Source organism: Mastomys coucha, unplaced genomic scaffold (genome assembly GCF_008632895.1).
Source record: "Mastomys coucha isolate ucsf_1 unplaced genomic scaffold, UCSF_Mcou_1 pScaffold23, whole genome shotgun sequence".
Taxonomy (NCBI): domain Eukaryota; kingdom Metazoa; phylum Chordata; class Mammalia; order Rodentia; family Muridae; genus Mastomys; species Mastomys coucha.
The window spans coordinates 83,967,500-83,984,714 of record NW_022196906.1 but is presented as its reverse complement, the minus strand read 5'-3'; the positions used below and the strand labels follow the sequence as shown (position 1 = coordinate 83,984,714).

Below are 17,215 nucleotides of genomic sequence, written 5' to 3'. Positions count from 1 at the left end.
GGAACATGCTGGGGAGGATGCCTGGGCAGTCTGAGCCAACCCAGGGGCCTGGGCTGGGAGGGATGAAGCAGGACTGGAGTTTGAGATTTGTGTCATATGGGTTCTGTCTTCTTTTCTGATTGAAATGAGGGCCTGGGACAGCTGACAGGGCGGTACAGCTGTTTGAAGGAATAGGCATCATAGAAACTGAGGCAGAGGCGTAGAGTGCAGACATCTATATTTTGAGTGCAGACATTTATATTTCGGTTTTACAGGACAAGGAAAGATTATATGTTTTCAGGGAGGCTCACACAGGAGAACAAGTACCGAGGCACGCAACGATTATATACAATATCGTTATAGCAGGTGTTCACAGAAGCAGCTGGGGTTACGTACGGCATGGGTGGGGAGTACAGCCTCATGTGGGGAGTTTTGGTTCAATAAGGAGCGAAGCCTCATACAGGCTCTCTTCGTCCAACATGAAAGTTTCATCCAGTAAGTACTGAATTACCTGAAATGAGAGAAAGGAATAATAGAATTGTGGGAAATCCCAGTATTTTTCTTCTCTTTCTTTCTTTCTTTCTTTCTTTCTTTCTTTCTTTCTTTCTTTCTTTCTTTCTTTCTTTCTCTTTCTCTCTCTCTCTTTCTTTCTTTCTTTCTTTCTTTCTTTCTTTTCTTCTTTCTTTCCTTCTTCCTTTTTCTGAGACAGGGTCTTATTCTATAGCCCAAGGCTGGCCTGGAACACACTATGTAGCCCAGGTTAGCCTTGAACTTGAGACCACCCTTCTGTTCTAGTCTGCCAAAATTAGAGATTACAGATGTACATGATCATGCCTAGGTGGAAGCAAACCCTTTTGTAGGCACTATTAGGAGGTGTGGCCATGGAGTAGGTGTGGTTTTGTGGGAGGAGGTGTGTCACTAGGGAGTGGGCTTGAGGTCTCAGAAGTGCAAGCTTGGCCAGTGTATCACTGTCACTTCCCACAGCCTACGGATCCAGATGTAGAACTCTCAGCTACCTCTCCAGTACTATGCCTGCACGCCACCGTGCTGATCCAGATGTAGAACTCTCAGCTACCTCTCCAGTACTATGCCTGCATGCCACCATGCTGATCCAGATGTAGAACTCTCAGCTACCTCTCCAGTACTATGCCTGCATGCCACAGTGCTGATCCAGATGTAGAACTCTCAGCTATCTCTCCAGTACTATGTATGCCTGCATGCCACCGTGCTTCTTGCCATGGATTAAACATCCAAACCGTAAGCCAGCCCCATTGAAATGTTTTCCTTTATAAGAACTGCTGAGGTCATGATGTCTCTTCACAGCAATAAAAGCCTAACTAAGACAGCCTGAGTGTCTGGAGATTTTCTGGTTTCTGACTTCCAGTCATAGGAGTCAGAGACTCCCATCTTGTCATAGGAACATGGTGCTTAAGAACGCACCGTGAACAGGAACCATGACTGGTTCTTATGGGCTTTGGGGATTTGAACTCAGGTGCTCATGCTTATACAGCAAATTGTTTTACTCACTCAGCAAGTGGTTCCCAACCTTCCTCATGCTGGGACCCTTTAATACAGTTCCTCATGTTGTGGTGATCCCAACCATAAATTATTTTTATTGCTACTTCATAACTGTCATTTTGCTACTGTTAAAAATCGTAATGTCAATATCTGTATTGACAGATGGTCTTAGGTGACTCTCATGAAAGGGTTGTTTGTCCCCAAAGAGATTGTGATGTACAGGTTGAGAACGACTGTGCTAGCCCATCTCCTCAGTCCTTAATATTCTTTTTTTTACTGCAGGCTAAATGATGTGTGGCTGGGGATGTAACCCAAGTGGTAGAGTGCTTGCCTAGCATGCTAGAAGTTAATCCTTGCTCCCAGGACCTTTCTAGATGTGGTGGGACGCAGAGTGAGGCCAATCTCTATGAGTTCAAGGCCAAGCTGGACTACATATTGAACTCCAGGCCAGACAGAGCTTCATAGGCAGACATTGTCTTTAAAATAAATAAATAAATAAATAAAGTATCAGAAAAACCACACACAATTTTGGGCTAAAGTGTGTGTGTGTGTGTGTGTGTGTGTGTGTGTGTGTGTGTGTGTGTTCTGGGACTGATCTCAGAGCCTACACTCTCAGCATCTCTGGATGGAATCATCTTGAGTAGCATGATGCTTCCTCAGCCATGTGCTCCCTAACACATCTTCTTATAAAGTGCAAGAGCCATCTTCTTATAAAGCATCTCTATGACAGTCATGACGTGGAATGGCCAGACAATGGTATTTATCTGATGTACAAGTCATATTCAAATTTCAAGCATCCTTTAAATCTTCATACACTCTTCAGAGTACTTGTATATTGTTATTATGTGAGTGTATGTGGTGTGTATGTGTGTGTGTGGCATTCACTTGCCACGGTGTACGTGTGGATATCAGACGACAACTTTTGGGAGTCAGTTCTCTCTTTGTGGGTTTTGGTGTTCTTTAACCTAGGGTGAATATCCTCTGTGTACGTGTGTGTTTGATTGTTTTTTTTTTTCTTTTTGCTCTACTAGGTTGGATTGAATCCTAAGGCCTCAATCACGTTAAGCAAGCATTCTACCACTGATTGCTACTGTGGTTTTACTATTTCATCTACTTCCCTCCAGAGGGCAAACTCATGAGGACAAATGCTTATCTATTTTGTGTACTGTGCTTTGTGGCCTGAGATAGTACTGGAAGCACAGTACTCCTTCTATAAATATGTATCTACTGAATGAACGAAGAGCAACATACTAATGGCTCAGTTAGTTCTCCATAGATCTTTTCTACATGGCAGAACAGAACATGGCACAGAATTAACTTTTGTTGTCATTTTTTGAGCTCTTTTATGTAGCTGTCCTGGAATTCACTATGTAGACCAGGTTGGCCTGCTTTGAACTCACAGAGATCCACTTGCCTCTGCTTTCTCAGTGCGGAGATTAAGGGTATGTAGTATCATACTCAACAACGCTTTTTTGTTTTTTTTTTTTCTTTGAGCTGGGGTTTCAGGTAGGCCAGGCTGGCCTCAAATTTTCTATGTAGCCAAGAATGTCCTGGAATTTCTTGATCCTTTGCTTTCACCTTTTAAGTGCTGGGACTACAGATCCAGGCCACCATGCCTGGGTTTATGCCAGGGATCCAATGCAGGGTTTTATGCATGCTAGGCAGGTACTCTACCAATATCACCAACTCCAATACAAGATAGATTTTGGGTTTGATTAGTAGCAGAGAAAGACTAAAATGAGGTAGATGTCAATCCACATAAAGGATTAGTCAGAGGAATGGCTTTTTCTGCAGCTTTAAACAAGGATAAGGACACTCTGTCTTGGGAAGGAATGACTCCAGACATATGGGAAAACAGAATGGTTCTGGGCCATGTATGGCAAGTGACATCATAGTAGAGAAAAATATGCTGTGTTTATGGACTGGCCCAGATATAGACTTGAGAAGCAGGATACTCTTGTCTTTGGGAGAAAAACCTGTAACTTCTGTGACTTGGAAGTATCTGGGACTGGGGATATGGCTCAGTTTCCTGACTTTCCTTTGCAAAGTCCCAGGTTTGAGCTTCAGCACCATACAAAAGGAGCATGGTGGTGCCTGCCTATTTTCCTAGCCCTTGGGAGATGGAGGCAGGAGGATCACAAATTCAAGGTCGTTTGGGCTACATATTGAATCTGAAGCCAGCATGAGCTACATGAGACTTTGAAAAGCTTCAGTCAAGGGTCGGTTTACCAATTTACCAAGCTGATCAATATGGCCATGCTGGTAAAGGCGCTTGCTGACAGCCTTGTGATGTAAATTCAATTCCTGGAATTTATATAGTAGAAGGAGAAAAGTGACTCCTATAAATAGTCCTCTTATTTCCATAGGCTCTGTGGTACCTGTGTATATGAACACACACATACATGCACACACACCCTGTAAACTGAAAAACAAGCAAAACCACAACTAACCAACCAACCAACCAAAGGGGATCTTCAGATCCACCCCCTAGCCTTGTGGGAGAGCAGATGTTGTTTTAAGCCATTGAGATTTCAAATCAGGCAAGAATTACAAGGAAGGACCAGCTTGCTTACTGGCCAGGGAACAGGAATAGGGATGGTTTCCTTAAGGAAATGGCATATTTAAGTTTTGGGAAAGGGCAGAAGCCTATGCAGACACCACCACTGTGAAGAAAAGGAGAGACTTCTTACCTTTGGCTGGGGCTCGATTTTGTAGGTAGTCTGCTGAAACTGGCGAATCTCTCGGATGATATGGGAGATCTGCGGGAAGGCAGAGGAGTTTTAGAACAAGTCTGCTCTCTTGTGTTGCCTTGTGGCTGGAAAGTGTCATTGGTAGCTAGAAGTCACACTGACTCCTGGAAAACTCCCCTAGATTTCTTTACACCAGCCACCTCTTTCTGAAGTGAAATCTGTCTGTGTGGGGGATAGCTATGCTAATGTGTGTGTACATGTGGCGTGTGTGTATTTTAAAGAGAACTCCCTTAGTCAGGGCTGCAGATTTCCCAACACCACTACACCCAAATGCCAGGCTGCCAATCAGAGTGGGTGTCTAATATGTGCACGCCAGGATACAAAGCACAAGGGCTTCTCACTAAGACGGAGTACCTCACTTGTGTTTGAAAGATATCCTTTTTCACTAATGTGTAAGCCCATCTTACCCAATGAGTGCAAATGGAGGCTCTCTGACTGGGGTGAGTGAGAGACATGGACAACTAGGAGCCCTGTGCCTACTCAGAGAGGTCTCCTTAGATCCTCTCACCCTTGTGTCATGGATCTTTCGGAGCAGATTTGAAACTTGCTTTCTTGTGTGGTGTTGCTGCAGGGTGATTTTTCCGTAGTTACATAAAACAAGCATTTCTGTGGCCACTGAAGGGTGAGATGTGAAGATGTGGTGGGCTTTGAGGTCAGACCCATCTCTTCTTTTTACATAGGTGTGGGGGGGGTCTTGACTTCACCCATCCTCCCCTGTAGGGGGAGGTGTGTTGGGCTGAAGTGGGAAAGGCAGGAAAAACAGGGCTAGGGACATTAGCATCAGCCATGGTTTCTACTGGAGGCCTTTTGAGTCAGGCACAGGCTGTGCTGGGGCAGAGGCTGGATGGGTTCAGTCTAGAGTAAGTTGTGCCCCCATTTGCCCAGGAAGGCTTACCATCCTCATCTTGGAGAAGTTGACCAGTCCGTCCTCTGTGTAGTTGGGTGTCCCCTCCTCGATGAACACCAGGTCGGTGAGATACATCCCCAGGTAAGGGACACAGGGTGGATCACAACTTGGAAAGAAATGGCATCCACAAAAGTTTTTTACTTAAGGAAAGGAACGTCCGCTAAGAGCAGAGCAGTCTGCATGCAGATCTTGCCTGGCTAGAGGCAAAGGGGTTTATAGTTATGAAGAATCACAGGGCACACACAGGCCTTGATAGATCCCCAGCCAGGCTGGAGGGTGGGATAGTATGGAGCTGCCTGAGCCCTCACGCGCAAGCCAGGAGAAGGGGTCTTACTTCAATCTCCTCCCTCTATGACCCCAAATGCCTTCCTTTACTTCTCTGGCATACGCGCAGTGGAGTTCCCCAGCTGTTCCCAGCTACCTCCTGGTTCAGTTTTTTCCACTGTTATTCTGTGTTCAGTCACCTCTGGGGAGGCCGTGCCACCCATGCCCAAGTTCCAGCAGTCACTCAGTGCGGCGTTCCCAAGACCTGTCTTCTTGTCACCTAGGTTTGAGGGCCAGAGTGGGAAACCCTGGCCCTCTGACCACTTTCCTGGACGTGTCCTCTGGAAAGGGTGGGTGATTCTCAGGGTCTGTAGTTACAAGAGATTGAGACTCTGGTGTGAGGGACCAGGCCTCTGATGTGTAGCTCTGAGCACGGGCTCATGTCCATGTACCGTGGCAGCTTTCTGACGCCTTGGGAAGATTCAGGGGAAGGAATAATGGGGTTGATGATGGAGTGAACAGCCATTACCCTCCTCCCTTCAGCAGCCTTGGGGGACTCCTGAGGTAATGTGCCATGGCAACCTCCTCTCAGGTCAGCTTGAAATGCTCGCCATGGTGGGGGAATGTGAGATACAGACCTTGAACCTGTCTCTATCTCCCCTGTGCTGGGACCAAAAGTGAGTACCATCACATCTGATTTTCTTGTTGTTTTTGCCACTGGGTCTCTCTACCTAGCCCTGGCTATCCTGACCATCAAACCTGATTTTATTGGTGCTGGGGATCAAATTCAGAGAATTAAGTAAACACTCTACCAACTAAGCTACATTCCTGTCCTAAGATATGACATTCTGAACTGCCTAGGAGGTCATCAATAGATAACTGTCTAGTAAGATACAGCATGGTCCCACTGTTAAGATTTAATCCAAATGGACCCATCAGTCACTTGGACAGGGAAATGCTTTTAAGGAAGCTGTTCCAGAGTGTTTAGAGTGCGATGCCTACCTAAGGATGTAGGTCACCACAGTGGTCCCCTTCTTGTTCATTCTCATCCCTAGGGCATGTATCTTAAATTCTATAATGAACCTTAGGTCTCTATATGTCTTCTACATTACACTGTGAATCCTGCCTGAAATTTTTAATGGAAATCACTAAGACAGGTCAGATGAGGAGTGTCCAGAGTAAGAACCCAGTGACAACATGCTGAATAAGATTCCAGGGACTTATGAATGGGGTGGGGACCCACATGGGAGAGTTACTACAAGACTCTTTGGGTCACCATTTCTGCCTGAAGACTGTGGTCAGCTAATTATCTTCTGCTTTTTGTTCCTTTCCTGGTGAAACAGACTCTCCAGCATCACTGGACATGGTTTGTTCTCCATCTTCACAGGGCAGATCTGCCTTTCATAAAGACCTTGGTTCCCAGAAAACCCCTGAGCTCTCTGCCCTGTGCCACAGGCAGCAGAGAGTTCTAGGGGAGGCACTTACACAGGCATACAGGTGACCTGAAAGGGAAGACAGTCAGGAGAGGGTCAGACAGAATGGGAGCCACGGAGACAGTTAGGTAGCAGTAGTGGCTGCGGTGGATGAGGAAGCCGTGTGAAGGAGGCGGATGGAGCAACGCCCAGACAGTTGGTGAATGCACAGGGGCAGCTTCGTATAAGCACAGTCCACAAGGGCTCCAGGGAGCCCGGGCGGAGGAGAGACGGCCGGATAGCACAGATGAGTTCAACATCTGTCTGAGGACATAAACAAAGTTGAAATGGTCAAGGCAATGGCACACTGAGCTAGTGAAGGATGGACAAGAGGTAGGGCAGAAAGGAAGCAAGAAATGGAGGCAGGTGAGGCTGACTGGAAAGAAAGAGTGAGCAGGGCATTCCAGCCAATGTCAAGGGCTGGAGTTGTTGGCTGTCCTAGGCCAATGTGCAGTATTGGTGCTCTTACTCGCTCTGGTCAAGAGATCCCTTGTGGAAGGGAAGAGAGTATTCCTGGAAGTTGGAGGGGCCCAGCATCTCCAAGGTCCAGTGAGAAGCCAGCCAGTGAGGAGCAAGGCTGGGACAAATGAGGGTGGAACCTAGAATCGACGCCTAAAGAAACCATCTCTCAGGAGTAATAAAAGCAGAGCTTTGTCTTTTCAGAACTCATATGTCATGAGTATGTGGCCAATGTGAACCGAGTTGTGGCTTTCTTGTCAGCGGTACCCAAACCTCAAGAGATGTCAACCAAAGCAGACTGCAGAGTACTGGTCTTGGAGACCAGCACAGGCCAAATCCAGGCTCTAATGTCATGGTCATATGACCTTGGCATGCGCTCCCCATCTTTTGTTTAGGAAGACAGGATGAAGCGAGGTGTCTTAGGGTTAGAGTTCACAATATCTGGAGATATTTCTGGTAGTCCTAAGAGGAGAGGTGTCATTAGCATCCTATGGAGCAAGGTCAGGGTGTGCCTACAAATCCCACAATGTACCAGGAAACTCTTGAACACAGAACCATCCTGGTCCAAATGACAACAGTCCTGGAGTTGAGAAACCCACATCCCAGGAAGTGTCGATGGGCTACAATGGTAATGGTCAGGGAAGTGCCCTGCAAACTGGAAGATGAAATTATCAACTATTGGTAAAACTGCATTTCTTTGATTCTAAGATGCAAATGTTAGTAATGTATGCACTCATTATGATGAGTATTTCTTCACATGAACAAGAAACAGCTTCCTTAAATAAATTGACTTATGTATTGCTTATTGGAGTTACTAAAATAGAAAATTGCATTTAAGAATCAAGAAATCTGGCACCAACTCTATGATCAACCACGGACAGTTGCTCTGGCATTTCTCTGGTAGGTAATGGAGGGTAAAGGTGATCAACTGCTGGGGTCTGGAGAGTTTATAGGTCTCGTGAGTAGGCAGAGGGCTAGGCAGACCTCCTGCTCGGACCAGTTCTGGCATGAAGATGCCTCTGTAATGCGGGCTACAATTTTAAACACAACAATGAAGACGCAGCACTTACTTTCTCAAAGCCTCTCTGAGATTCTTAAATCTGCCATCCGATGACACAAGCTTTTGGAGCTTGTCAAGCAAAGATTTCGTCTGGAAGGAATCAGAAGCATTTAATAACATTCAATACATTTCCAGGCCCCAAGCCCCAGGCTCTCGCCCATGATCCAACAAGTTGACTTTGGGGCTCCAGGCCACATTTGGATTTGGAGACTTTCTGTGCCTGGCAACCTCATCCCTGATCTCCTTAGGAGTTAGGCTCAATCTCTGTCATAAGCACCTCTCTTCACATATATCTCCCAGAACACTAACGTGATCAAAGGCCCTGGAAACTGGTGAGATCCTGAGAACTGGTGATTTAGAAGGACTTGGTTTAGAGTGTATGTATTTAGAGCAGGAAATAACTAATAAGAATTTTTGTAGTCATGAATTTTTTTGTTTTGTTTTGTTTTGATTTTTTTGTTTTTTTGTTTTTATTTTTGTTTCTTTTTTCAGTGCTGGGGACTAAGTCTGGTGCTCCTGACATATAATGTAAGTGCCTTGCCATGGAGGTATGTGCCAGCCTTTAGGACGTTTCTATGAGCTGGACAGAATAGCTCTGACAAATTTTCTTTTTCTTTTTTTGTTTTTTGTTTTTGTTTTTTGTTTTTTCTTAAGACAGGGTTTCTCTGTGTAGCCCTGGCTGTCCTGGAACTCACTCTGTAGACCAGGCTGGCCTCAAACTCAGAAATCCGCCTGTCTCTGCCTCCCAAATGCTGGGATTAAAGGTGTCCGCCACCACTGCCCGGCTGACAAATTTTCATACCTTTACTCTGATGAGCCAGAGATGCCATCCAAGATCAAGAATTGAGGGAAAGGATGGCAGAGGAATGGATCATCCAAGAAGGAAGGGCTTGAATGGAAAGGATGAAATGCTGAGTAAAGGATGTGTAAAATGGTCATCTAGGCCTGGACTACACATGAGCAGGGCAGAGGAGAGACAGCTGGCTTTGTCTGGCAATAACAGTTGCATTCTCAGGAGAGTGCCCTGCACTGCGTCCGTCTCTGTGCTCCCTTCCCTGCCTGGTCTATGGGATGTCTCTTTGAAGTACTCACTTCCCTTAGTTATAAAAGGGAAGAAGGGATTACTTTTTCCTCTCCAGATCTGGCCCCCAAAATCCAGAATGTAACTGAGAAACCATGCCAAGGATGGTCATGCATCACAAGACCAGGAATACTGATCAGCCCCAGATGGACATAGTCACAGGCCACAGTGCGTTCAGTCACAGAACATGGCAGTGTGAACACCCATGTTGATGGATGCTCACTGTGTGTCCTTTGAGGGGGAACACAGGGCAGAGATGTTGACTGCCCCTTAGCTATAAAGAGCGGGAGCTCCAGTGTTTAGACTGATCCTGCTCAAAGCACAGACACATTCTGATTTGATGACAGACATGTGACAGCAGAACAGAATCTACACTAAGTTAAGGCACGTGACTGAGTTTCCTTTAAGACTAGCTTTCAGCACCCTGAAATTCATAGGCTAATCTCTGCCAGGGTCTTGGTGACTACCTATACCAGTTCTTCCTATGAGGTTATCCTCTTCTCTCTTTGTCCACTCATGTGCAGAGAAATGACACAGGATAGATTCAGGTCAGATGTGGGGATTTAGCAACAGATATTGGACCTTCTCAGCCTATGTCACCCATCCTCAGCATGCACAAGAGCAAATCCCCATTCTTTAGATATTCCCAAAGAGTACTACTACTAGGGTAGATATGATAGATTTGGGAAGATGGATACTGATACTATGAACAAGCACATAGGCTATTTTTAGTGTGTGTGTGTGTATGTGTGTGTTTGACTTGTTAATGTATGTAGAAGTCAGAGGTCATGCCTCAGGAGTCCTCCTTCTGCCATGGGCTCTGGAGATTGAACTCAGGTCATGAAACTTACACATGAACCACTTTACCTACCAAGCTATCTCACTGGCCCTGTGGAAGCTACTTCTGTGTGGGGACCAGCTATGGCTCTGAGCAGGGCACAATTTGTTTCTTCCACAGCCTCATGTCTACTGTGTACATGGAGACTGTCTTTGGGCTACCCTACTCTATCCAGGACAGAGTTTGGAAGGTCATGGAGCTTTCTTATTGTGTTCCTAAGCACATGATATGCTTAGGTTAGACCCAGAGCTCCCATTTTCTAATGCTCCCTGGGGTGCTAGGCCCCTGGGGTTTGAGAGTCTCTGGACATCAGTGGGCAGAAAAGGAAGAAACTCTAGATATGTTACTAGAATCAAGGAACAAGCAAAGAGTCTATGTTAGGAACATTGTCAAGAAGGAAGACGCTTTTGTGGCCTCCAAAAATACCGTCTTTTCCCGCTTATCAATTAGAAGACATCAAGTGATGAAGACTATCTCCTCCCAAAGAGGCCAAGGCATATAGGGAGCTGAAGACTGGCTTTTGTCCCTATAGATTCAGCTTCCCTGGGGTGAGGAAACTCAGGCATAGCACATATTCTTGCTATCCCATAGAGTCACATTAGACACTTACTCAAGGGACAGAGATTGTTTGAAAGATGGCAGGGAAGGGAACTGAAAACAGAAAGGGGAGAAACACAAAATTTCAAAGCACATTTGACCTTCCTGTGGGGCTGCTCTGCATTTGACATCATACTTTATTGAATTAGATTGATGTATATTAGAAGAAAGTGATAAAAACGAGACTTGTTTCAGGGTCTTTAGGAAATGTGGCTATCTTGGTGGGTCACAAGAGTCCACAGGCTACCTTCAGAGAGATAATGAACCTGGGCCATGTACAAGGCCTTTCAAAAGTCATCAGAGCCAAGCACAGTATAGGTGCATAACTACTGTATAGATAGAAAGGCCAGAGAAGCCAGCCAGCAAAAGTTGAGGCCTGTATGTGCTTCTAGGGGTGCCTACCTCTACTTTTGTTATATCAGGCCTGCTGGCTCCTTATTCTGAGTGACGTTCTAGAATGCTGCAGGCCAGGCTGCATACATTGACCACTAACTGCTCTTGTTTTATACTCTCGTGGAAGAAAATGGCTGATTTCAGAATAGCCATGATCTCCATACCCCTCGACTACATGAGGATGGCGGCGCTGAGGAAATACAGCCAAGAAATACAGCATGTACATTCTAGGAAGAGTCTCATGGGACAGGAAGTCTAGGTGATCCCTGGAAAGGGTGCCATCATCCAACAGCACAGGGAGGGAGGAGGAAGACACTGAACTGGAGTAGGCTGCCTATGACCCAGGCTAATCCATGTCAAGCTGTACTGACTCAGACTTGGGGCTTCTTCAGGGTTTTGTTCAACCCTTGACTTCAGTTTATGATAGCATGTGCCTGTGTGGCCAGTTGTCCCTGAAATCCCCAGCTTCTACTCTTTCGTGGAGCTACTAACAATAGAGACATCTCCCATGGCTCTAACCCTGATCTGGGCATCAAGTATGCCAATGAGGAAGAGGCCCAGTCTCACTGAGATGTAAAGGGGTGGTCCTATAGACTGTAGCTCAGTTGCAATCAGGGGCTAGAGTGCCTACAAAGCAGGGAAGGACAGAAGACAAGCACATTACAAAGCTTTCCTGGTTTGGATGTTTATCTAAGTAGGAAGATTTACAGAGCTGATGAGTGCTAGTAGGGGTAAGATCACAACCTGCTACTGGCTCAAGGAAGATCACAAGAAACCAGAAACCAGCAATAAAGGGAAAATGAAGGGAATATAGAATGCAAATCTAGAGGGCTGTAGAGGCTCTCTCAGCTGAAAGACCACAGATGCTACTGTCACCTTATAGATGTCTTTAGAGGTTTCCTTATCCTTGGTGGTGCTTGTCTATTCTCTCACAGATGTGTGAACCAGGGTTGGGGCACCTACCAAGTTCACCAAGGAAGTGCTGAAGTGCCTCATAGGGTGCTTTGTTAAGGATACTTCTCCTTAGGAGCTGCCCCTCATGACCCTGTGCACAGAACTTTATTGCCTAAGAAGATTCACCTTAATGCATTTTCAGAATCATGCTCTGTATGAACATGATTCCGTATGAACAGAGATCAATTTTAGATTCAAGATTATCAATTATCCAGTAGATTACTGTTATCCAGCTGGCTGGTAAAATTGGAGTCTTAGAAGGGGATATCTTAGCTATTCTTCATATCTTGGCTGGGAGTCTTAGAAAGTTACTGCTCTTGTATTGAAGATGTATTGGTACCAATAATTGCTGCCTTATGCCTCCCACTGTGAGATCTTAATTGCCCAAGTAGGAACTGAAGTTTCACAAGTCTACTGCCACATCAGTGGGCTAGATATCTGGTCTTAACTGACACTGTTTTCCTGGAAATCTGAACCCGCAGCTCAGTCCTTTGTTCATACCTGGTGATTCTGGTTTCCCTGTTCCCAACCCCAGCCCAGGTCCCTCTGGCAGCAGTGCCAGCTTTCTATCCGCACCTGCTTAGAAACTTTGAGCCATGTCTTTTTGAGTCGGAAGATTGCACTGCGGTTGATGGAGGAAGTGATCTCCAGCACGGCATTATAGTTGTGCAGGCAGCGACATATGTCGGCCACAGCCACCCACTTCTCGATGGCGCTTGCTCTTGCGTTGATGTCCTCGTTTCGGATAATTTCTGAAGCAATGAAGTTACTGACCTTTAAGCCAATGCAATAAGATAGGAAAAAAGTATGAGGAAGAAATATTGTAAAGATAATAAATCATTATTTACAGATACAATTTCTTATTAAAAATCCCCCAAAAATGAACTGGAAAACTATCAGAACAAGTGCTTAATATAAAAAGGAGACATTGTCCTATAAATTAGTGATGCTCAATTAATTAAAAACACTATGAAGCTGAGGATGGTAGCAATCCCAGTACTTAAAAGGTCTAGGCAGGAGGATCTCAAATTTGAGGCCAGCCTGAGCTACATAGAGAGACCTTACCTCAATAAAATAAGATAAAGAAATGAACAAAAAGAAAATAATGCAAAGATTTTTTGCCACCCAAATAACAAGAGATCTATGAATTACCTTGGAATTTAAGTTAATGAGAACCATGTAGGATGTTTCATGGGAGAAAAAGGTTATTGGAGGATGTAAAATGCTTGAATAAGAACCATTCTTTCATAACTAACTAATGAGTTCAATGTAAAACAGTTAAACATCCAGTGAAAATTGCTTTGGAACTTGATAGAGTGACTCTAAAGTTCATGTGGAAGTATAAACACATATGACAAGCCTGGTTCTGAGTGAACTTCCCACCATATTCCCTTCTAGAATAGGACACATGCTTGGTCTCACATATGCAGTAGACTTCCTTGGAATCCTACACCCTGCCAACAATCACATTCATACTAACAAATTACGTGTGAGTTACAACTGGAGTCGCTAAGGGAGAGGAAGCTGGGGCCCAAACACCAGGGAACGAGAATTGTAAGGAGCTGGGGAATCAGGAACATCTGCTTCCCTGCATGTTGCCTTGTGTCTATAATATTTTAAAACAGAAAGCACCATTCCATAGGACAAAGACATTAGAGGCAAAGGGATAGTAGAAGATTGAACAGAGGCACGCATTCTATCTCTGAGCAGTGTGATGGGTGTGAGCAGAGATGCCAAGTGCCAAACAGTCACAGGGGAAAAAGGGGACTGTGTGAGTTCAAAGGGGAACTTTTCTATGTCACATGGGCAGTACCATTTAATCTCTTTCAGCTTTGGTTTCTTCCTCTATAGACTTGGGGGTTAAAAGAGATGGGAAGTCTTTCCCATAGTGAAAGAGTCTACAGTATCAATGAATACCCTTCCTGTTCATGGCCTGTACTTGCTCCATCTGGGTGCACAGAGTTCCAGGGCCAGGTTGTACCTTTCTCCCCGACACTGCAATACTGTGCCTTCCTCAGTTCTTCCTGGCTGACAAGGGCAATCCTGGAGGATGTTTGTCAGGGAATTATTTTTGCTGGGGTTGATATACAATGGGGTTGATATATTTACAGGGCCACGACAAGTAACCTCATGTGTTCCCACCTCTAGCCATAGAAGGCTCTTTACGTGTGCTGATTAAACTAGAGAATGAAGATGTTGTGTGCAAATGTTCTCAGGGATGGTCCAAGGCTAGGAAGAGAGAAGTCCCATGGGTACAGAGTTTGGAGTAGCATGTGGAGAAATTGCTGGGAGAGATTTTTTCAGTGCTAGAGACCCAGCTCAGGGCCTTGTATGTAAGAGTTAAGCACTCCACCACTGAGCTACTTCACCGTCCCTTTGTTTTCTTTTGAGATAAGATATTGTTATGTAGCCTTGGTTGGCCTTGAACTTGTTACTCTCCTGCCTCAGCCTCCTGAATGTTGGAATTATAGGTATCTGCACAAGAGTATTTTTTTCCCTCTCTAATAGAGTCATCTTCCATTGCACAACAATGGAACACACCCATGGCACCACATGCCAACCAGCAGACCCTTCCAGACCTCTGCATCTCAGGATCTTGAATGTGAAAGGAGACACCATCACCTAGGGGTGATGTAAACTTAGAATGAGATTGTTATACATATAGAACATGGTGCTAGGCAATTATGTGAAATCTTAGAGGCTACTTTTATTAAAGAACTTTGCAAGTGCTCCTTGTAACCACAAGCCTTCCCCAGAAGACTCTTTCTCTCTCTCTTTTTTTTTTTTTAGATTTATTTATTTATTATATGTAAGTACACTGTAGCTGTCTTCAGACGCACCAGAAGAGGGCGTCAGAACTCATTATGGGTGGTTGTGAGCCACCATGTGGTTGCTGGGATTTGAACTCATGACCTTCTGAAGAGCAGTCGGTGCTCTTACCCGCTGAGCCATCTCACCAGCCCCCCAGAAGACTCTTGAAGCCTGTTTAGCCCCCATTCTCTGGGAAGAGATCCTGAGAACATTGGATGCATGTGTGTGTGTGTGTGTGTGTGTGTGTGTGTGTGTGTGTGTGTGTGTGTGTCTGTCTGTCTGTCTGTCTTACACCAGTCTGATCTTAGTGCCCTAATCAGTCAGCTCAAGCCCTTTTTGTCACTCACATAGGACCACTTTTCTGCTTTTGTGTTTTGTCTCCTCATAACTGCTCTTCTCCAGAAAAGCCAGCGGTGGAGAGAGTCCTGGGAGGTGGGAACTGGGGAGCCAGTTGCAGGGCTATCCTAACTCTGTCCAGTGGCCGTCTCAAGCCCTTGGCTCAAACTCAGCCTTGTTCTCAGCGTCTCTGGGGCCTCTGGTCTCTTCAGTGCTAACTCGTGGAGCCATCTTACACACCACACAAGGAAATGTGGTGGCTAGCACATCACACTATCCTGTCTAGGGTAGAGGAAACTCCTGACATTTTGGAAAGTCAGAAGGGTTTGGGTAATGCTCATACCAGTGAGAAGTTGTCAGCCATTTCCAGACCCATTTTGCTTATTTCTAAGGCTGAGATGAGCTAAGAAAATAACAGACACAGCAAGAATGCTTTGGGTCTTTTCTGTCCAACTCTTTCTTCTTTTCATCCTTTCTGCTACCGGTCTGCTGTGGCCCCACTCTAAGAAGGAGATGGTTGTGGTGACTACAGGCCTGAAGAGGCTCCTCAGGAGCCATTGTTGGCTGATGGCTTGAGATGACTATCCCAGGTGATCTTTACATGGCCCTTTCATGTTCATCTATCTAACAGGGGAAGAAACTGAGACTGAAGAGACGCAAGTTGGCCCTGGCTACACAGCTGAGAGAGGGCCTCCCCTCCCCTCAGCCCTCTGGTGGCCTTACCAATGAAAAGCCTGGCAAAAAGGGTGATTCGCATGAGTACTCACATGGTTGAAGTGTTTGGTGGTTTTCATAATGTAAGGTGTCCTTTCATACTTCTCGGGCTTCATCCAGCCCTGGCCAAAGAATTCTCTGCAGGGAGGAAAGAGGAACCCAGAGTAGATGAAATCAGCTCTGCTGTGCTCATTCAGTGTTGGGTTGCTCTTTTGCTTTTTGAAGTGGTTATTTCTAGGGGAGCAGCCCTCTACAGAGGCCTTAGAGAGGAAGGAACCTTGAGCGCAAGCCCAGTTCTGTGATATCCTGTTTCAGACAAGCACTTTGCATCTTGGGTCCTTTCCTCATCTGTGAAATGGGAGGCCATCATGAGACTGGAAGGAGATGGGGTAAGAGATGGCCTAGCACAGCAGATTCTCCTATGAATCTTGTTTCTACATTTTAGTAGTGAAGCAAGTTGGCCCTGGCTACACAGCTGAGGGTGGGAGAATAGCAGAATAGCTGGTCAGAATAAGGTGATACATAGCCACAAAAGGGGTTTGGTGGTAGGGTATATGCCTAGCATGTTCAAGGCCCTGGGTTCAATTCTCAATGCTATAAAACAAACAAACAAACAAACAGGTGGGATATAAGAGGATAAGTGGATAAAATAACCGCAAACCAGTTCCAAGCATTGTGTTCTGGCACAGAGAACATCATGGGGGAAGTCACAGACTGCTCACGTTGCTGAGTGACCAGTAGAGGTACCTGAGTGAAGACCCACGGACTGGTGAAGCTTTGGGGAGGTAACATCTGTGAACATACATGTTGCTCTTGCTACCAGAGGGAGGCAGGAGTAATACTGCTTCCACATCCTGGGTGTTTGTAGATCTCCAGACCAACCCTATCATCAGGTTAGACCATCCTCATATCTGTGAAGCTATGTCCATGCCTCGGGAAGGCAAACTAAATGCACTGAAGGCCCTGATGACCTGTGGCCTCAGACATACCAAGGTTGAGAAACTGTTACATAATAATTATTAGAAATTCAGAGAAATGCCTTGTTTGGGAGAAAGTTTAGTTTAGCTTTAAAAATAAAAAAA

At 45.4% G+C, this 17,215-nt stretch overlaps 1 protein-coding gene across 4 annotated transcripts in view; it reads right to left on the bottom strand.

Moving 5' to 3' along the window:
* Nucleotides 1-200: 200 nt before the first annotated feature.
* Rasgrf1 (Ras protein specific guanine nucleotide releasing factor 1) overlaps nucleotides 201-17,215 on the bottom strand; it is a 119,237-nt gene continuing 102,222 nt past the window's right edge. For 2 of the 4 annotated variants that reach the window (XR_004111462.1, XR_004111464.1), the window contains 7 exons: nucleotides 16,187-16,271; nucleotides 12,849-13,046; nucleotides 8,420-8,499; nucleotides 6,904-7,154; nucleotides 5,143-5,260; nucleotides 4,188-4,256; nucleotides 434-490 (listed from right to left, as the gene is read on the bottom strand). Coding sequence is in view for 1 of the 4 variants with exons in the window: in XM_031343930.1 (XP_031199790.1) it covers nucleotides 398-490; nucleotides 4,188-4,256; nucleotides 5,143-5,260; nucleotides 8,420-8,499; nucleotides 12,849-13,046; nucleotides 16,187-16,271 (643 nt within the window). In the remaining 3 variants the exon portion in view is untranslated. Of the gene's footprint in view, nucleotides 491-4,187; nucleotides 4,257-5,142; nucleotides 5,890-6,903; nucleotides 7,155-8,419; nucleotides 8,500-12,848; nucleotides 13,047-16,186; nucleotides 16,272-17,215 lie in introns of those variants that run through there. The other 2 variants (XM_031343930.1, XR_004111463.1) reach the window with 2 other exon arrangements.